Source organism: Sus scrofa, chromosome 1 (genome assembly GCF_054392235.1).
Source record: "Sus scrofa isolate SSC_HxYL_T2T_F1_AM1 chromosome 1, Sscrofa_HxYL_maternal_Yorkshire_Landrace_v2.0, whole genome shotgun sequence".
Classification (NCBI taxonomy): Eukaryota; Metazoa; Chordata; class Mammalia; order Artiodactyla; family Suidae; genus Sus; species Sus scrofa.
The window spans coordinates 164653430-164675840 of NC_139383.1; the positions used below are offsets into that span (position 1 = coordinate 164653430).

A 22411-nucleotide genomic window follows, 5' to 3' on the forward strand; every position below is an offset into this window, starting at 1 on the left:
CCAACATTAGGAAAATGTTAGACTTCAATAATATCTTTGGAAATGAATTTTGATTCAAAAAGTCTAAAAACTGCTTTTTCATACACATATAATTGTGTTATTATTGTAGAAAATGTTCTGTTCCCAAATCTAAGAGAGTCTCTGGCTTCTAAAAAATAAGAAACTAAAATTACATTCTTGGCACTAGACCTTGTTTATCAATTAAATATAATAAACTAAGGGATCGAGCTTTAGATGGCACGATTTGACATTTGAGGTGGTTGTTTGGGATATGAGGAAAAACAAGTATTTAACAATCCAATTTGGAACATGACATTAATTATTGAGATTAATGCTTAAATTTTTTGATTAACATCACATCACTTACCAAAATGAAAATAATAAAGTTGTAATAAAAAATCACCAACTTAGTGATGAAAAATTAATTTAAGAGGATAAATGTACTCTTAGTCAAGGACAAATATGATGCCATGTCAAGTCTATAAAATTGTAGGCACTTAAAAGCAATCGCTGAAGTCAATTTTATACCTAATAATAGATAACAGGTAGAAATAGGATTTTAATTAAGTTATAGTTTGAATAAATAAACTCTATTTTTTTTAGATTACTTTAATGGTAATAACAAACCTTAAATGCTGATGTGTGATTATTTACTATTTGAAGATTTTTGTTAACATACCAATTATCTGATAAATTTAGGTAAAAAATACACAATCAAAAAAGTAAATTAATAGTGAAAATTGGATTATAAATATTATAAGTCATTTCATTTTGTTTTATTTTACAAAATTCTTCCTTGTCAGACTATTCTTTTCCAAGAATTATATGAAAATCTACTACCTTAAAAGCCATTCAATTTAATCTGTTAAAATGATGAAAGAAAGATCATGGGCTATTTTAAGTTTTTAGGGCTTATTATAAGCAATTCTAATAATTGCATAAATTGAAATGGAATTCCATTGATTTGCTTCCAATTATCAACACTTTAATTCTAACTCTAATATACTATGAATTTTAACTAATAGTGGATACTACTCTTAGGTGAATTTCAGGTCATATAAGAATTATTGAAAAATATTTTCTAAAAATTTTTTAGAAATAAAGTGATTTCTAGAAAATTTTAATGTGGAAGTACAGTCTAACTAGAGTTAACACAAAAATATTTTTGGATTTAATGACCTCCAATTTTATGCATATTAAACATTGAGAAAATATATAAATAACCAACTATTCATTTGTTTAATAAATATTTATTAAGTATCTTTTTGGCACTGGATATACTATTATCAAAATACAAATAATATAAGTACAAATTTTGCAGTATCTCATATAGGAGAAAAACCCCTGTGTGCTATGGGAAAGCCCTCAATAAATCAGGTAAACAGAGGAGGTTATTTGAAGAAACAGTATTTCAGCTGAAACCTTAGGTTTAAGAAGGCAGATAGGAAGAATCAAGGCAAGAGTGTTTCACTAAAGGGAAGTAGGAAATAAATTTGAACACTGTAAGAGGTGAGAGTCCAGTCATGAAGTATTAGGTGTTTGGGAGAGTAAATATGAAAGCAAGTTAAACAAGCAGACACTGATTCTTAAAAGCAAGTGTGACTGCAGGAATAGTTTGAGCTTCTTGTGAAAGAAAAAGTAATACTGTGATTATTCCCAAGGATGAAATACTGGGTCATTTCTTTTATTTATATATGTATGTATGTGCTTATTTATACATTTGCTTACTTCCAGTTTTAATGAGATGTGATTGCCATAGAACACGAACATCTTGATACTCTTGAAAGCACATCAATGAGAGATTGCAATGAATACAATAATTGGAATGTTAAGTTTCATGAATTTAGAACCATGGCATTTTGCTCATCAGCCTGGTACCTGACATGTGCTGTCAGTTCCATAAGGACCTGTTGAAGGAAGAAGTACATAATGGCAGTCTCTAGGAAACAGCTCCTCTGTATTTCAATTACAACTGGGCACAAAGTGAACTTAAAATAGCGTGTTAGAAGAGCAGGTTCTTCACTCACCATTACCTAACACCAATAGAATTTCTCAGCACATATACTCTTAATTCTTATTGCTATTGTCATAGCTGTACTGCACTTTGTGATAGGTGAACACATTGGAATAAAGAGAGGATTTTCAGTAAAATGACTCAGAGTTGAGTATTCTGTCCCAATTCTTTTTATACTGGGAGCCTCCATTGTTCATTTTAAAATATGGAAAATATTTCCTACAGCCTAGTGTTATAAGGCAGGAATTATTTAGGGGAAATAGTTATTAAACTTTCAAACTCAACACAAATATTTCTTGTCATAAATACATTTTCCAAAGAACAAAACATACCAATAGCCATTTCAAATAATGATAGGTGAAAATAGTATATTATTCCTTATAATGTTTTATCAAGATGGTAATCATTTGGTAAATGGGCCTTGTCAACTGAGGAAAACCCCAAGAGAATGCATTGAGTGGCATTCTGCCGGCCAGTGAAGTTACTGAAAATCAGTGTGGCTGTTCATTAATAGATTTGCAAATATTCAGAACTTTCATTTCAGATAATTCATCTAGAAAACCTCATTACAAGCACTGGGATTTTGGAAGTAAGAGGTAAAAGGCAGGGAGCTTGTCATTTCCCCGAAGTAAGGTTACCCTTTTACTGAGGACCTAATATATTCCTAGTAAAGAGCTGTATGGGTTATTTCTTATCCTTACAGTAAGCCTGTAAGTTCATATGTGCGACACATGAGGAAACTGGGTTTTTTTTTTTCTTTTTAGGGCCACACCTGTGGCATATGGAGGTTCCCAGCCTAGTGATCAAATTGGAGCTGTACCCTCTGGCCTACACTACAGCTCACAGCAACATTGGATCTTTAACCCACTGAGCGAGGCCAGGGATCAAACCTGCATCTTCATGGATGCTAGTCAGATTCGTTTCCACTGAACCACGATGGGAACTTTGAAATCAGGGTTCTAAGAGTAGAAGTAATTCTCAAGGTGGGCAAAGCATCCAAGCTGTGGTTCCTGCAAAGTTCCTCTCTGATTCCAATCCTGAGTTCATTCCACCTGTAGCAGGCTAATAGATAGCCAGGGATGTAAGTGTATCCCCATGCCATGGCGACCACCACATTCTGAATCCATTCTACTATGCTAGAGCAAAAGTGTTGTTCATATTTTGATATATTTTGGAGATTTTGGTCTTTGCTTTGTCTCAACCAGCAAATTAATTTAGAGGAGAGATAATTCTGTAAACTCACCTTCAAAAGTCTGGCAACTGAAACAACCTAAAGGCAATGTACATATTACAGGAGTCACCCCCCACCACCATATTTTTAATACTCTTCTAACTATGACTTTAAATCATGTAGTAGAATTTGAATAAATTCTAAATTAAAGTCTACTTCCCTCCTGACCACTGTTCACTATAGCTCAGTAATAGCTCACTTCCTCTTTTGCCAGAAGTCAACAGAGCAATGAATGATTTTAATAATGGGTAATGTCACGTGTATTTTAGTTGCTTTAATTTCATATAAAATCCTTGGAGAATTTCTAGAAGATCCCCAGAACTAATGTGCAACAGAAATGAATGCCAAACAAATAAAGGATGAGGGAGCCATTGCAAAAAATTAATCTAGATGCAGTCACTAAACTCTTAACAGAAACTAACTCAAAGTGGAATACAGACCTGAATGGAAAGAACAAAATAATAAAACTCATAGAAGATAGATGGCCTAGGAGAAAATCTAGATGACCTTTAGACACATCACTAAAGGCATGATCCATAAAAGAAATAATTGATAAGCTAGACTTCACTAAAATTAAAAACTTCTGGTCTGAAAAGACAATGTCAAGAGGATGAGAAGATAAGCCCCGACTAAGAAAAAACATTTGCAAAATATATCTGATAAAGAATATTTTGTTATCCAAAACAGACCAATAACTATTTAAATTCAACAACAAAAAAACAAACAACCCAATTAAAAATGGGCTCAAGATCTATGGATAACAGTCATCTCACCAAAGAAGATGTACAGATGGAAAATAAGCATATGAAAAGATGCTCCATATCATATGTCATCAGGAAAATGCAAATCAAAACAGTGAGATACAGCTATATACCTGTTAGAATGGCCAAAATACAAAACACTGACACCAAATGCTGGAAAAGATGTGGAACAATAGGAACATTCATTCATTGCTAGTGGGAATGCAAAATAGTACAGTTATGTTAGAAAAGTTTGGCGATTTCTTACAAAAGTAAACATACTCTTACCAAGCTATCTAGTAATCATGCTCCTTGGTATTTAGCCAAAGGAGTTGAAAACTTATGTCTACACAAACACCTGCACACAAATGTTTATGACAGATTTATTCATAAATGCCAAAATTTGAAGCAACCAGGATGTCCTTCAGTAGGCAAATGGATACATAGTGGTGTGTCCAGACAATGGAATATTATTCAGCACCGAAAAGCAATGAACTATCAAGCCATGAAAATATATGGAAGAAGTTTAAATGCATTATGACTAGGTGAAGAAACCAACCTGAAAATGCTATGTACTGTATGATTCCATCTATATGACATTCTCGAAAGGGCAAAATTAGAGAAACAGTAAAAATATTAGTGGTTGACAAAAGTTGCAGGGTGGAGAAAAGGGAAGAAGAGGATAGAGAAGGATGAATAGATGAGCACAGAGGATTTTTAGGGCAGTGAAAATACCCTGTATGATACTATAGTGATAGATACACATCATTACACATTTGTCCAAACCCATATGATGTACAGCACCAATAGTGAACCTTAATGTAAACGATGGACTTTGCAGGTCAATGAAGTGTCAATGGGGTTTCACTGGTTGTAACAGATGTACCACTTTGTCGTGGGTGGTGATGATGAGGGAGACTCTGGTGGAAGATCATATGGGAGATCTCTGTACCTTCTCCTCAATTTGCGGTGAACCTAAAACTTCTCTAAAAAGTAAATGTTCATAAAAAAATTTAAAGAGAAACTTTTTATATTTTGGATGCTCATCTTTTACCATATACACGTTTTGCAAATAATTCCTCCTCATTTTTAGCTGTGTTTTAATTATCTTAGCAGTGTCCTTCACATAGTAAAAGTTGTAAATCTGTATAAAGTCAAAATCTTTTTTTTTCGTAAAAAAGGAACACCAAACTTGTATCTCAGATGGAACATGAATCAAAAGCAATGCAAAGACATTTAAAAAGGACGGTGCATCTATGTCTACATGAGTCAATATGTGTTATGACAAAAGAATGACAAGAGAAATGTATTTATTTATGCCCCAGTAGAGAATACTTATACATTTCACAAGTAAAACTTTAAATGGTTATTTTTGGTCCCTTGATTTTGCAATAGCAAGGAGGTCTCAAAAATTCTTAACAGTGTTCCAAAATTCATCCGCAAATATTTTCCTCACTTCTGTGTAGAAGTTAATAATCATCTATACATATCCTAGTGATTCTATTAAGATAAAAAATATGAATGAAGATATTTTTATTATCCAAATGATACTTGTTTTATGCGTGTGTCCAAAACAGCCAGAGAAAAGCTTTAACATAAAACCGAAACTATGAAAATAAGCTTTTATGCAACTCTGATATGCTGCAGTGGATTTCCTATAATCTTGGTAAGGCGTGAAACTTTACAGAAGTAATACTTACAGAATTTGAGAAGTGAAACACAATAGAGGTTTTAAAATGTAGATCTTGTTCCCTTGATAATAGGAACCAGAGGTTTACATATGATATGTATAATAGGATTTGATTTTGCATGCACTAACTACAACCCCAGGCACTCTACCACTAAGAAAAATTATGTAAACATAAAATGCTTAACAAAATCTGCATTAGGAAATTAAGCAACCCATAAAGGATAGACCCTATTTATTTCCAAAATCTCCCCTAAAAGTAATTTTAAAAGTAGACAAACTATCTTGGCCCAGGAATGGTCTCAGAGATTCTGATAGCTCTCAGTGTCTAAAGAACATGAAATCTGATGATGCTGTCTAAAGCAAGGTTTTCCACTCAACTGAGATCATGTTTGTGTTAATACATGTATTTATTTTTTCTAAAGGATTAACAACCATTTTAATTGAAGTTATATTGAGTAATGGTATTGTACTCTAATGGTTCAGACAAAATAGAAAGTTAACTTTCATTATTAGCACTGAGCTATCAAGAAGGGAAAAGTACATTGTACATGATTTATAAGAGGGGAAATAGTAGAAAAGGAGATGGCAGAGTGAATTAGATTAGTGGATGATGATAAAAATGAAATCTGCATTAGGATTGTGGCAAAAGTGTTAATGAGAACCCTCTAAATCACCACCTTCTGTCAAAAATGACTTAGTGTAACAATTTTATGTTTTAATGCTGCCTTTTTAATATCTGGTTTTGGGGGAAATTTGACAAAAATATATTGATGAATTCTTTCAAAAATAGTGAAAAATATTTGTTTGTCTTGTTGATCAAACCAGAATCACAAAATCTCTTTAAGCATTAAAATTTGATTGTTCATTAAGAAGATTAATATCATAATGAGGAAGTTAATTCCTTCCATTCATCTTTAATCTAAAGTCAGTATTTTTTTTAATGGCTGCCCCACAGCATATGGAAGTTCTTGGGCCAGGGATTGACTCTGAGCCTCAGCTGCAGCAACACCAGATCCTTTAACCCACTGTGCCAGGCTGGGGATCGAACTGCTGCAGTCAGATTCTTAGCCCACTGCATCACAGCAAGAACTCCTTAAAGTCAGTATTTTTTACTGGCTTCTAACGACAAGTCTGTTGATAGATGACCTGTCTACATGTGAGTAGTTCTAAGTCTGGACTCTTATTCTGTTGTTTCTTTGGTCTAACAATCATTGCATAAATACCACTCTATTTATAACATGTATATATTTATAAATACATTTTTGCTGGTGTATACATATTTAATTGATCTTATATCCAGCAGTATCTCTAACCTCTCATGAATTATATTTTGAAAATTATTTTGTGTTTTCTAAATAGATAATCACATCATTTGTGACCACTACAATTTTATATCTTTCTAATTCTTATAACTTTAGTTTTCCTCTTTTGTTGAACTACCTGGAATCTAAACAGAATTTTAAAAAGAAAGGGCTACCCTACTATCACTTAGTAAGTAAATAAAACATTTGCTCTAAAAATTTGTAACTCTTTTCAGGTTTTAAAGTTCACTTTGAGTCCTAGTATGCTAAAATGTCTTTCCCCATAATCATGTATTGAGATGAAGCACTGTTTTTTAAGTAACCTTGGAGATAATGACATAATTGATTTTTTCTGCACTTTGTTTACTGTGCTGACTTACATAATAAATGATCTAATGTTAGAGTACACCCTGCATTCCTGTGACAAATCAAATTATTTATTCACCATAAAATTAAGACTATTCGTATTTGGGAAGTTCTCACTGTGGCACAGAGGAAACAAATCTGACTAGTATCTATGAGGATACAGGTTCCAACCCTGGCCTGTCTCAATGGGTCTGGACACCAGCATTGCTATGGTTCTGGTGTAGACTGCAGCTGTAGCTCCTATGCCGCAGGTGTATTCTAAAAAAAAAAAAAAAAAAAAAAAAAAAAAAAAAAAAAAAAAGACTACTTGTATTTGGTTAACATTTCTGCCACTATATTTATGTGTGAAATTTACTATAATCTCCCTTGTTTAGATGAGCCCTGTTTAGATGTAGTATAAGGATTAAATTAATGTAATGGAAAGAACTGGGACATTTTCCCTCTTTTTTCTCTTTTCTAGGAGATGTCCTATAAAATTGGAATTATCTACTCTGAATGGTATAACTTAATCATAAAGTATTCTGTTGCTAGAGTTTTATTATTAAAAGGTTTTTAATTCATTAATTTTTAATTTATTTTATTTAATGTTATAATTGATTCAGGCTTTCTACTTTTACAAGAGTCATGCTGGGTAAGTTATATTTTTGGTCAATAATTCATTTCATGTAAGATTTTATTTTTATTAACCTCATCTCTTCACAGCGGTTCCTTATCTTTGTAAATCTCTGCTCTATCTAAAACTGTGTCCCTTTTTTATTTGTAATGTTTTCTAATTATAGCTCTTAATTAATTTTTCCTGAATTGAATAATTTTTTTCAAAGAACCAACTTCTAACTTTGCTATCTCTATAATAATTTTTTGTATCTTATTAATTCCTAATGTTGACTTTCCCTCTTTCTACATTCTTTTTTTTTTTTTTCTAGAATTCAGCTCGCTCATTTTTTGTCTTTGTTATTGGGTTATTCTGGGTACTTCAACAAGCAACACTTTATATATTTTTTTTGCAATGTGTAATTGTGTAATTATTTTTTTCCATTATAGCTGGTTTACAGTGTTCTGTCAATTTTCTACCATATAGCATGATGACCCAGTTACACATACATGTATACATTCTTTTTTCTCACATGATCATGCTCCATCTTAGGTGACTAGACATAGTTCCCAGTGCTACACAGCAGGATCTCATTGCTAATCTATTACAAAGACAATAGTCTGCATCTATAAAAACCAAGCTCCCAATCCATCCCACTCCCTCCCCTTCCCCCCCGCAACTACAAGTCTATTCTCCAAGCCCATGATTTTCTTTTCTGTGGAAAGGTTCATTTGTGCCATATATTAGATTGCATATATAAGTGATATCATATGGTATTTATCTTTCTCTTTCTGACTACTTCACTCAGGATGAGAGTCTCTAGTTCTATCCATGTTGCTGCAAATGGCATTATTTTGTTTTTTATGGCTGAGTAGAAGCAACACTTTAAATTGGCATTTAAAATGAAATACATTTAATACAGGGAAAACATATAAAAGATAATGGGAAGGGAGTCAGGAAAGGCAGAGAACAGTCAGATTATGCCCAGGACTGACTTTGGGTAACAGAGAGACAGAGAAGGAAGGAGGGTTGTGTCCAGTCATCTCAGGCATTGGTACCAGCCAAGGAAAGGTAGGTGAGGCTGCAGAGGAGCTTTTGAGTCAAAGTCACCAGTAAGAAGGGTTGTATCTTACAGAAACAAGGAGGCCTCTCTCTGGCTGGGAGCGGTCTATGAGATTTCATTGCCTGGATTTCAGAGCACAGCAGCTGGGGTTCTGGGTTAATTACACTTCCTGTAATTGAGATCCAAGAAGCACTTTCCCATGGCAGACATAACTGTTTCCTGATATAGTCACTGATGTTATAAATATCCCTGCATTTTGCAGCATCCCTCAAGACTTTAGTTTTTATCTTTCAGTCTGAAATTCCATTAAATTTCTTTCTTTGACCTATTTTACTTAGATGCCTGTTTTCCAATATCCAAAGAAATGAGTTCCTTAAAGTTTTTTCTATAATCAATGCTATAATAAATGACAAGCTATGGTCAAAAAATAGCATCCTTTGGGGATCACATAGTTCAGAACATGACCACTGACTAAATCTCTATTTCTCCAAACAGTGGATGAAAGAAATAAAATCATCTAGTCCATGAATATAACTTAAAGACAGTATAATAGAAACATTGATTCACCTGCAAGAGGGAAAATACATAGCCAAGAGCAGCAGAGGAATCTCTGGGGATCATGTGGGAGCAGAGTCAGATGGGAATTGTGCAGAAGAGAGAACACCAATCAGGGTGGACTCCCTGCAAGGGGAGGCACATTGCTCACAGAGGGAAATACTAACAATGGATTTTAGACCTGGAGGATCAGAACTGGACTCTAGCTTCTAAGAATTTTGTCACTTAAAATGTTGGAGTTTCCGGAGTTCCCGGAGTTCCTGGAGTTCCCGTCATGGCTCAGTGGTTAACGAATCCGACTAGGAACCAAGGGGTTGCGGGTTCGATGCTCAGTGGGTTAAGGATCCAGCGTTGCCGTGAGCTGTGGTGTAGGCTGCAGACATGGCTCAGATCCTGTGTTGCTGTGGCTCTGGTGTAGGCCAGCAGCTATAGCTCCTATTCGACCCCTAGCCTGGGCACCTCCATATGCCGCAGGAGTGGCCCAAGAAATGGCAAAAAGACAAAAAAAATAAATAAAAATAAAAATAAAATGTTATATTCACCAAGCTGTATTAGTAGGCACCTATGAAACCAAGGTATTTTGAACACATCAAATATAGTCAAATACAGAACACATCAAATCATATTCCTAGTGAGTATGTTATGCTCAGTTACACCCTCCTTCTATCTTGATTTTTTTTTCTTTCAACCTCACAGAAGGTTAAACTAGAAGATGCTCTTCTTCTTGATAGGTATTTTCTCCTCCCCTTATCCATTTAACCAACAGCCATTTGGGGGGCACCTACTAGTAGCCAAGCACTGTTGCAGAATGAGGGTAAGATCTCCACCATCTAAAATGACAAGGCTCTGCTTTACCCTTTATGACACATCCATATTAACCTGGGATTTTGGCAGAGGAAGAGAATGCGACTGCTCTCTTAGTTTAAGGCACAATTTTCCAGAAGGTCTCTGTTAATATGAAAACATGTTTTCCAAGGGAAGCATTTTTGAGGATGACAGCAGGAAAGTTCTAAATCAAATATCTCTAGGGACTTCCCTTGTGATACAGTGGGGATCCTTAACTTGTGCTGTCACTGAAGTGGCTTAGGTAGCCACTATGGTGTAAGTTCCGTCTTGGCCAGGGAACTTTCACATGCCCATGGGCGTGTCCAAAAATCAATCAATCAATCAATCAGTCAAATGCTTTTAGAATAAAACAGAATGTTTCTCTTTACTGGAGATTTAAATCTTGATTCAGTGAAACTATACTATAACAATTTTAGAAAAGCAGTTTTGAATTTGAAGCACTGAGAGGAATAATTGATATAACAAGAAACTGGAAATAGCATAGTAATATGAATTTGCTAAGTTCACTTGTTGGCCCCATGGAAAGCAGTAAACAGGATCTTGAAAGAATTGTACAGAACTTGTGGGCTAAAGGACCAGGAAAAATCCCAAATGCATGCCTGTGACCCAAAGGGGACAGACCTGGAAGACATCATAGTGGAGGTCTTAGGTCTCTTGAGGACATCATGAAACACTAGGTACCTTGAAGTCGGCACTAAAATGTTCAGGGTTTTCTAAAGAGGTAGGCTGGTCCTGAGACAAATTAACGTTTGAGAGTTTTGACTAACAGTTTCTCCTATTACCACTCACATCACAATCTTTGGTAGACTGTTTTCTACCCAACCAAAATTAGTGATAAATTTATAGTTAAAGAAACTAAATCTCATATTGTAATTAAATCATCAATCTAACTTAGCTAGAAATCTAACTTTCCAAAGACTAGCCACTAGGAAAAGCTATTGCTATTGAGACATCTGAACAAAAACATTTTAAATACTTTATTCCACTCCATGTAATTCAAACCCCTTTTTGAAAAAACAGAATCTGTTACTCAAAGCACTGAATACTTCCTGGATAAATGAGCACAGGCTTTTATCCATTATTGAATTTTATATTTATCAGCTTTCTGCAACTTCAAGACAAGTGACAGGTTTCATCTTGGTAAATTGGACTGTTTAGATTTATATTTGTCTAAATGACCAGAATGCATACCCATGTGTGACAGTTTGATTTTCACTTTTCCCTGAATATTATTTTTTTCTCTAATGGTTTACTCATATCAAATATCTTTTTATAGATTTTTTTTCCCTGAGTTTGGTCGATATGAACTCAGAATGTGCCAGAATGCTTAAATCCATATCACTGACAGACTTTCAAATTAACCTGCTTGCAACCATCAATATCCCTTTTGAAAATTATATAACCATTTCTGATACATTCATAGTATTCTCAGCAATCCTAACCCTCTTTGCAGGAATATGTAAAGTCAATAAGAGATATGAGTTACAAGAGATTTAAATCAATTCAAATCAACACCTATTGTGACAATCTCAGAAAACTAAATTATGACGGCACTGGATTTCTAATTAAACAACACCCTTCTCATTAAAGAAACTTCTATTTAAGTATGGCAGTAAAATTAAAATCTCAGGTGTCTCTTCATTTAGAATTTCTAACTTGAGGTCAACTCCCCAGCATCATGCAATTAACTACATGATTTTTGATGAATCCTGTGTCCCTCGCTGAAGACTATTCTCTGAGGGCAGGTCCATTTCTACTTTGGACACCACTGAATTACTGGATCCTAACACAGTAGGGAATACAATTTATTTGCAGAATTGAAAATTGGATGTATATTTTTTGAAAACATATTCTCTTTTTTAAACAGAGAACAAAATAACTCTCTGCCCTCTGTACTCCCTACCTTACCCGGACAATGAATTTGCATTAGACTATGTTGCTCTTCTGATCAAAATATCTTCCCAAATCAAATAATTCCTGGTATCTATAGTTGAGTAAGAGGGAAAGGAGGAATTTTTGCTTTACTATCAATATCCTAATATTAAAAAAATATATTTTCACCGTATTATCCTACTCAACAGAAATGCTCTAAAGTTTTCACAGGTCAGAACATCCTTTTTTTATGTTTATTTCCTAGTAATACTGCCATTTCTAGCTGTCTTCACCTGCTACTCCCTTTATCACATATAACTCTTGCCTGTACCTTTCCTCTTTTCCTGGCTGGGAGCTGTTCATCTTCCACATCTCATCCTCGACATCTTTCCTATGAACTCACATAGATCACCATACTTCACCCATCAAAGGACATAACACACTGTACTTAACTATCTGGGTTGGTTTATTTGTTTTCCAGTGTGGCCATCACTCTATCTGATTCTTAGGATCCTCAGTGTTTAATTCCCGTAAGTACCAAGCACCTTGGAGATGGTTGATAAGTATTTGATGAATAATGATTGAATAAGACAATGAATGAATGAGCACATGAACTATTTATTCTGTTGCCTTGCTTCATTTTTCACTTCACTATCATTTTGTCTATGCAGAGAGAATCCAGTTGGTACACACATGGAGAAAAGTTCCCTTAAACCGCAACAATAATATAATTTCGGTGTGTGAAAAAAAATGTATGTTACAAAATGTTTATATTCTATCTTTCATAAGCAAAATAAAGAGGACTACCTGTATAATCACAAGTTAAATTTGACATGTTACCCATCTGGGACTTTTTTCTTAATTAGGAAGCAGAATTTTAAAAGTAAGTAAATATAGACATTCTGAAAGAGAGAAAAATGAATACACTTGGTTCCTTCTATTTATGTCATATCATATTCAATTAAGATTAGGAAGAATAAGAAATCATTTAAAAAGCATTCTCTTGTACTATGGGAAAAGATTTTAATCCCAATGAAGTATCAGAGATAATGTGTGTCAAGGGCATGGGGAGGGGGAAACTAATCTAGAACCGGGAGAGCCCACTGTGAGTAAGTCACTAACATCAGAAAGGGAATCTGTGAAAGGAGGGACTAGACCATACCTATAGGTTCTTTCCAGCTCAAGACTTTCATGGTCTTTGTCCATATAATCATCAAAATTTGCCTAATCATCAAAGCAAGAAGGGAGATTTGTAAGACATTTGGTGATTCAGGAATGGGAAAGATATCCTACTTTTTTGGAAGATCTTACAGTTTAATTTTGGAGCCAAAATATTAGATTATTCCCACTAAAATGGGCATCATCAAATATTTATTGGAAGTCTATTTGGCTCCAGAAACTCTGGTCAATGCATTTTTGCTATAACATCTAAAACTCCAAAAAGTTCAGTTGAGAAGAAGAGGTATACATTCACATAGTATTCTGAAGTCTTTATGGGACAAAACAGAATTATCTACCATGTTACTAATATAAAATCCTGGATTGTCATTCCCATATAGGATGTACTAAATGAAATTTGAATGATGGGTGTGGGGGGACATGTTTCTTGCATACCTGATACATACACACACATAATGTACTTTGCCTTTGCAGATGAATTCATCCTTTAGATGAGCTATTACTGAAACATCATTTTTCAGATAATCAAACAGATTCAGAAAACCTATGTAGTCTATAGAAAGTTAGCAAAGCAGTGATGGATAAGAACTTGGATCCATGACTCTCAGCTTCCAAAAATGGAAATAAAATGAAGGATGCATATTTTCAGAGGAGTTATATAGAAAGGGTGGAACTTATCATACATGCCGAGAGGAGATTGAGATTTTTAATTGAATTTTTTTTAAGGGCTGCAGGTGTGGCTTATGGAAGTTCCCAGGCTAGGGGTCAAATCAGAGCTACAGGTGCTGGCCTACAGCACTGCCAGATCTGATCTGGGTCTGTGACCTACACCACAGCTCTTGGCAATGCTGGATCCTCAAACTACTGAGCGAGGCCAGGGATTGAACCTGCATCCTCATGGCTCTAGTTGGGTTCATTTCCACTGAACCACAATGAGAACTCCTAATTGAATTTTTACTTTGTGATAATTATACATGCTAAACCAGTTGTAAGAATTGATCAGAACAGGAGTTCCCATTGTGGCTCAGTAGGTTAAGAACCCGACTAGTATCTATGAAGATGCGGGTTCAATCCCTGGCCTCACTCAGTGTGTTAAGGATCTGGTGTTGCTATGGTTGTGGTATAGGCCAGCTGTAGCTCTGTAGCTCTGATTCGACCCCTAGCCCCGGAATTTCCATATACCCCAGTGTGGCTGTAAAAAAAAAAAAAAAAAAAAGAAAAGAAAAGAAATGATCAGAATAAATCCTATGCACCCTTTATCCAGTTATCCCCAATGATAACATCTTGCAACTTTACAGTTGCTTAACCCAATGTCAATAATATAGTCAAAATACAGGCCATTTCCATCACAACGAGGATGCATTATGTTGCCATTTCATAGCCACACACGATCCTCTCCCAGCACTCCTTAATTACTGGTTACCACTCATCTACTCTCCAGTTCTAAAATTTTATCATTTGAATACCATAATATAAATGGAATAATGGGCTATGTTATCTTTGGGGATTGGTATTTTTCAATCAACATGCTTCTCTGGCAATCCATCCACATTGCTGCATGGATCAAGAAATCATTCCATTTTATTGCTGAGGAGTATCATGGTTGTAATGCTTTATTTAATTATTTACCCATTGAAGGTAGCATTCTTGCATTCAAGTTTTGGGATTTACAAACTACTTTAAAGATTCCTGTATAAGATTTGTGTGGATATTAGTTTTCATTTATCTGAGAGAAATGCCCAGGAATGCTATTTCTTATCACATAACAGCTGCTGTTTGGGAAATCCCCCCAAGTTGTTTTCCAATTTTGTTGTATTATATACATTTCCTGTAGCAAGATGGGGATCCAATAGCTCTACATCCCATACATCTATGGTCAACTTATCTACCACAAAGGAGGCAGGAATACACAATGGAACAAGAATAGAATATAAATGTGTAGATAGGTGAGAAAAGCAGAAACCAGAAAATAAGAAATTAAAATTCCTGAAAGTTTAAAACTGAAGTGTTGGTGATAGTTTATCCAATATTTATTTAAAAAAAAAAAACTATTTACTTTCACTTAGAAAATGTCTGTCCCCAAAAGTTTGGCCTAAACAATGTAAAATGAGTGTTTCCTGATTATGAGTTTGCTTTCAAGCAGCAACCAGACTGTAGAAAGAGGTAATGATTTCTTCACTCAGGACACCAGTTTATTTCCATTCTAATAAACTGTCATCTCCAGTTCAAGAGGTTTTGATCTTAAACGTGGGGAAAAGATCAAATCCATCCATTATGCATATGCATATATGCATATGTTGAGACATATTCATTTATCAAATGACTTCCCACTCAGAGAATTCACCTTATTACACATTGGCCAAGAGAGTCAATTATTTAAATCCTCTGAGGTCTTTTTTTTTTTTTAATCACAGCTGCATTTTGAATTTCTTTGATCAATCAGGTTTCCAAAATAGGAAGATCATCATCAAACTACTGAAAGAGACTGGGCAAATTAAGAAATAAATAATATACACTCCTCATATGGAAACAATACTGTTATCAAATTGGTGGGTGTTAGTAACAAAGGTTTTTAAAATTTTCCATGATATGTGGGGACCATCATTGGTTAGAAAATTGTGACATATGAAATGAAAATACTATTTTTAAAAATTCCAATAATATTGTCTAAAAAGCTATCACATTTCTAGAGTCCTTGCTTCAGTGAACTCACAGGATGAGGACAGCGTGGCAATGTCAGGTACTGATACTGGCAGCATGTGGCTTTAGGATTCAACTCATGAACTGGATGACCCTTGGTAAATTCCCTAACCTGCTGAACAATCTGAGCCTCAGTGTACACCTCTCAGAAATCGGAACTGCAACAAGCAGGGCCCTGTGGGGCTATTGGACACAAAAGCCTTTCTATGTCCCCCACTTCTTCTTTTCAGAAAAGGGCCTCATTCAGCCTCCATGGCCTTCCCTGAGTTCCAAGGGGCAGGTTCAGACAGTTGCTCATTGGGGAAGGGAGTGGATGCAAAGACAAGGGAGGAAGAGTTAGGCAAGAATAGTACAGCCTTGGGGCAGGATCCTGGTTCCCTCTCAAGGGATACACATAACAACATAAGCATCTTATACACCTAAGAGAAAAGCTATATTCCTTATGCTTCTTTTAGAAAGGAATACTTTAAAATTGAACAGCTTGGAGCCCTTCCTTGCACTTCTCCCTGGCTTAATTGCACCCTAAACACAATCACCCATAAGCTAAAGATTAGGCACCCTGAGTACAATTGCCTGTGGGTTAAAGATTATTAGTGCATGATGTATTTTAGGAAATGTCCTAGTTTGTTCTGATCTCTGATAAATATGCCCTTTCTTCAGGTATTGTTATTCTAGGCAATAAACCAGAAGACCACCACCAGGATCATGCCGAGATCTCCTGAGGACTTTGAGGATGACAAAGATTCCCTCAGAAAAGAAGAATGCCCCAACCCTGATTCTTATCTGAAACTGTTTTTCTCCTTTTAGACTATAAAACTCTCTGCATTTCTTCTCCAAAGGAGGGCATGGGCTTTAAGGCATCAACCTGCTGTGGCCTCCTTTGCCTGGCAAAGCAGTAAAAGCTTTTTTTTTTTTCCTCCTTCACTCAAAATAGTCTCCACATTTCTATTCAGCCTTGGTGGACAGAGGCCAAGTTTTGGCAACAGAACTAAATGAGAACATAGGTAAAAGATTATCTCAATAATATCTAAAGATATTTTATAAACTTGTCTCAAGGTAAGTTCTCTAAGATTCTTACAATTAAATGTAGCTAGGAATACACAGATCATTAGGGTGCTAAACTATTAAATGAGATTTTATATTTCAGTGGCCCAGCAATATGTATGTGATATATATATACATATATTAAGTTCTCAGTAATGTTAGCTATTATAATAAACATTACACCAATAAAAATGAGCAAACAACCAAAAGTGTATGTTTAAGTCAATAAAATACAAATTAAAATGATCTTTTTGACTTAGCTAGGAAAATATTAAAAACAATAATATTCTTTTGGCTGTAGAAGGAGCATGTTTATACACTGTAGGTGAGTGAGAATGTAAATTGATATACTTTTTCTAATGAACAATTTGGCAGTCTGTGAAAAAATAAACATTATTTGAAAAAGCTATAAATTCATTTCTAGGAATTTACCCTGAGCCATTTTTAAATGTCTAACGATGTATGTGCATGTGCATGTTTACTGTAGTGTTGGTTATATATCTAAAAATAAAAGTAAAATTATTTTTTAAATAGATGATCTTTTAATTAAATTATGGTGCAATCACCTAATGACTTTTATGCAAACCAAAAATCATGATATGATTTTAAGACCTAAACACAACCAGTGCAAATAATGTCAACAGAGTGGTTACATCTTCCAAGGAAAGGAGGTAGCTTCTGTGCTAATTTAAAATTTAAATGAACCCATATACTCACATATAACACACACACTCACTGTTTCTATAAGATATAGCTGCAGACTTATGTCAGAGCCATAGCAACACCAGATCCTAGCCGCATCTGTGACCTATGCTGCAGCTTGAGGCAATGCTGGATCTTTAACCCACAGAACAAGGCCTGGGATCAAACCCATATCCTCAGGGATACTAAGTTGGGTTCTTAACCCACTGAGCCACAATGGGAACTCCTTCTATAAGAATTTGTCCCAATATTTGTCTTCTTTTCAACAAAAACTTCTTTCTGCAATTTAATTCAATTTTATATACAGCATTCAAGTGCATACAGTAAAAGACATAGCCAATTCACACATACATTTGCTTTCAGAATTCAGTGCTTCACTAATTTCAAAATAGCAAAATCATGCATCATAGTGCTTGAATGTATTGTGGTAGAGTTCTTTAGGTGGGTGAAATGTTTGTATCCTACTTTAAGAAACATAATTGCACTCTATGGATGTGAAATAGCTTATTCAAATGCGTCTCAGAACTTTTCATTACACCAAACTTAAAATGGTTGTGCATCAGAGAGCCTGTATTGCATGACTCCCAAAGTGTCCTGAAAATGATGATATAAGGCAACTTTTGAGGAGAGTAATAACAGCCATATGTACCTTCTTCTGTATCTGCCTCTAATTCCTAAATACACCTGTATACATCCTGGTGTACAATGCTTAATTGAAATGCTTCTCAGATCTCTGGGGCAAGGAAAAGTGGTACCCATCCTCATGGTTTGGTTCCTCTTAGAAAACAAAAGCTTTAACAATCATCGGTTTTTCCCTTTGACTTAATTGTTAGGAAGAGTAGTTCCCAACAGTTGAGTCTTTCTCATCATAGATCTCTCCACATGCCCTCCTCAGCCTTACAGGACTTATAGCTGATGGGGAAAGGGAAGAGCTAATTGTCCAGAACATCTCAGCTAATTCCCAAGAGTAAAGTGCTCTTCCAGACAATTTTTCCCCTGACATGTGCAATCTTTTCAAAACTCTTGTGTGGTAACTAGTATTACTCTTATGTCCATTATTACAGTTTGTTTAGAGACTCAGAGAGGCTTAAGGGGTTGATCAGAATGAAGTAATTAGTAGGTGATGGTGCCAATTTGCCCCCAAATCTAGACATTTTCCATTGCACTATGTTCCTCTGATAACAAACATACTGTGTTATAAATTTATGTTTATCTAATATAAAACATACCTTGGTGTGAATTCATCTTTACAGACCTTTATAAGGAAGAAGTCTTCTAATACAAATTACTTTTATCTCAGCTTATATTTTCTAACTTATTTCCATTTCTAAATTGTTCCTATACATTTGTATCTAAGACATCCTCCAGAATCACCTGTTACAAAATATATAATTTCTGACTTCCTACTTCTATGCACTAACACAATGTTCTATAAAGTGCAAATAATTCTACCTCCTCCTATTTCTAAGGATGATAATTCCTCCTTTATCAATAAGACAAAGAAAATAGCATGTACAGTCTGTAAAAATTAATTTGCTGTTGGTGATGGTGGGAATGGAAAATAGATGTTTCCATGGCTTTACTCAGCACACCTGTAAGAGAGGAATTAACTACAACAAAAGTGAGGTGGTTCTGTCTACTGCTAGTTGGCAACAGCCTTGCTAATTCAACTATGAACTGTATGTAACAAATCTTGCAAGTCATTGTTCCTGATATTTATAGCACATGATATCCAGAAACATCATAAAAGCAATACTTTTAATAAGTATTTATTTACAGAAAGACATATCATCTATGTGAGTATTAGTCAAATGATTTGTCTTTATAACATTCAGTTAATTCAGCTGTAGTGTTGAACAAATATCATTCCACAGCATTTTAAATCAGATGTAAACTGACATATTAGTCTTGATTTTCAGCAGCATTCTTTTTCACAAAGCAACCAATGTCTACTCAGTTATACTTCTTAGAACAGTATATCATTTAATAACCTTCAGATATGTTTTAGTACATCACTCTTTATCCAGTATCTTACCTCTGCTCTTAACTCATAAATCACTCTGTCATTGCGGTTCTGGGAGCTTGATCCTTCCTTTATATCTCCTGATAAGTCTTCTATTTCATTTTTATGTTGACCATGAAGAATGTTAAACTAAAAAAGGAAATTAAAGTTATAATCAACCTCTGTATGACATTACAAGGGTTGGTTCCAGGATAACTCACATTAGCCTTTCATTTTGCTTTTATTTGTTTCCCTGTGTGGAGTCTGATAGGTTTTGTTGTTGCAGTTGTAATTATTATATTTGAACCATTTTTTTTAACACTTGTATTTGAAAAATCTTAAATTGTTGGAAAACAAATCAGAAAATTGCCACTATTCCAAATTCACCAATTGAAAACTGGGTAAAGTTTGGTTACTTCCACAGATCCCTGATAGTTGATACATTGGATTCTAAACTAATTCAATGAATCTTGATCTTTTAATGTTGAATATTAGTACCATGATGCCTTTTGTAATCCTACTTATGCCTATTTTCTATGAAGTAAATAAATAAAATAATAAATAATAAAAAGATAGTTATAGAGAAATATTAGAGCAATGGGAAAAAAGAACATCTATCTAATGCTAGATCTGGTAAAATGCAAACTGAACAACCATAAAAAAACTGTGAGTAAATTGCCATAGAAAACACTGCAAGAAAACAGTATAAATAAACTCTGGCACATCCAGACAATAGATTATTGTTCAGAACAAAAAAGAAATGACAATATAGTATTGGAAGTACTAGCCACAGCAATCAGACAAACAAAAGAAATACAAGGTATTCAAATTGGAAGAGGTAAAATTGTCACTCTGTGGAGATGACATGATACTATATATAGAAAACCCCAAGGACTCAACCCCAAAACTACTCGAACTGATAAACAAATTCAGCAAAGTAGCAGGATATAAGATTAAAATTCAGAAATTAGTCACATTTTTGTATACTAACAATGAAAAGGAATCCAAAAATACAATAACATATTGCACCCCAAAAAATCAAATACCTGGGAATAAACTTGACCAAGGACGGGAGAGACTTATATGCTTAGAACTATAAAACATTCAAGGAAACTAAAGAGGATTCAAAGAAATGGAAAGATATTCCATGCTTCTGTGTGGGAAAAATTAATATTCTAAAAATGGCCATACTACCCAAAGCAATCTACAGATTCAATGCCATCCCTAAAATTACCCATGACATTTTTTTAGAACTAGAACAAACAATCCAAAAATTTATATGGAACCACAAAAGACCCAGAATGGCCAAAGCAATCCTGAGGAACAAAAACTAAGCAGGAGGCATACCTCTCCCAGACTTCAGGCAATATTACAAAGCCAAGTCATCAAGACAGTGTGGTACTTGTCCCAAAACAGACATAAAGACCAATGGAACAGAATAGAGAACCCAGAAACAAACCCAGACACCTATGGTCAATTAATCTTTGACAAAGGAGGCAAGAACATAAAATGGGAAAAAGATAGTCTTTTTCAGCAAGTGGTGCTGGGAAAACTGGACACACACATGTAAATCAATGAAACTGGAATATATCCTCACACCATGCAGAAAAATAAACTCAAAATGGCTTAAATACTTGAATATAAGACAAGACACCATCAAACTCCTGGAAGAGAACATCAACCTTATGAATATTTTGTCTGATTAGTCTCCCAAGGCAACAAAAATAAAAGCAAAAATAAACTAATGGGATCTAATCAAACTGAAAAGCTTTTGCACAGCAAAGGAAACCATAAAAGAATCAAAAAGACAACTTACAGAATGGGAGAAAATAGCTTCAAATGATGCAACTGTCAAGAGCTTAATCTCTAGTATATATAAGCAACTTATACAACTCAACAGCAAAAAAGCCAACGACCCAATTGAAAAATGGGCAAAAGATCTGAATAGACATTTCTCCAAAGAAGATAGACAGATGGCCAGCAAGCACATGAAAAAATGCTCACCATCCCTGATTATTAGAGAAATGCAAATCAAAACTACCATGAGATACCATCTCACACCAGTCAGAATGGCCATCATTAATAAGTCCACAAAGAACAAATGCTGGAGAGGGTGTGGAAAAAGGGAACTCTTCTACACTGTTGGTGGAAATATAAATTGGTACAACCACTATGGAAAACAGTATGGAGGTACCTCAGAAAACTAAATATAGAACTACCATATGACCCAGAAATCCCATTCATGGGCATCTATCCAGACAAAACTTTCCTTAAAAAAGACACATGCACCCATATGTTCACTGCAGCACTCTTCACAAAAGTCAAGACATGGAAACGACTTAAATGTTCATTGACAGAGGAATGGATTAAGATGACGTGGTACATATATACACAATGGAATGCTACTCAGCCATAAAAAAGAATGAAAATAATGCCATTTGTAACAACATGGAAAGAACTAGAGACTCTCATACTGAGTGAAGTCAGAAAGAGAAAGATAAATACCATATGATA

General features: G+C 34.8%; 1 protein-coding gene across 5 annotated transcripts in view; it reads right to left on the bottom strand.

The window, feature by feature from the left end:
* The window catches only part of CCDC102B (coiled-coil domain containing 102B), a 281228-nt gene that overhangs the window by 176935 nt on the left and 81882 nt on the right, over nt 1-22411 (bottom strand). For all 5 annotated transcript variants that reach the window (XR_014841104.1, XM_085018144.1, XM_085018160.1 and 2 more), the window contains one exon: nt 19931-20047. Coding sequence is in view for 4 of the 5 variants with exons in the window: in XM_085018144.1 (XP_084874270.1) it covers nt 19931-20047 (117 nt within the window). In the remaining variant the exon portion in view is untranslated. The remainder of the gene's footprint in view (nt 1-19930; nt 20048-22411) is intronic.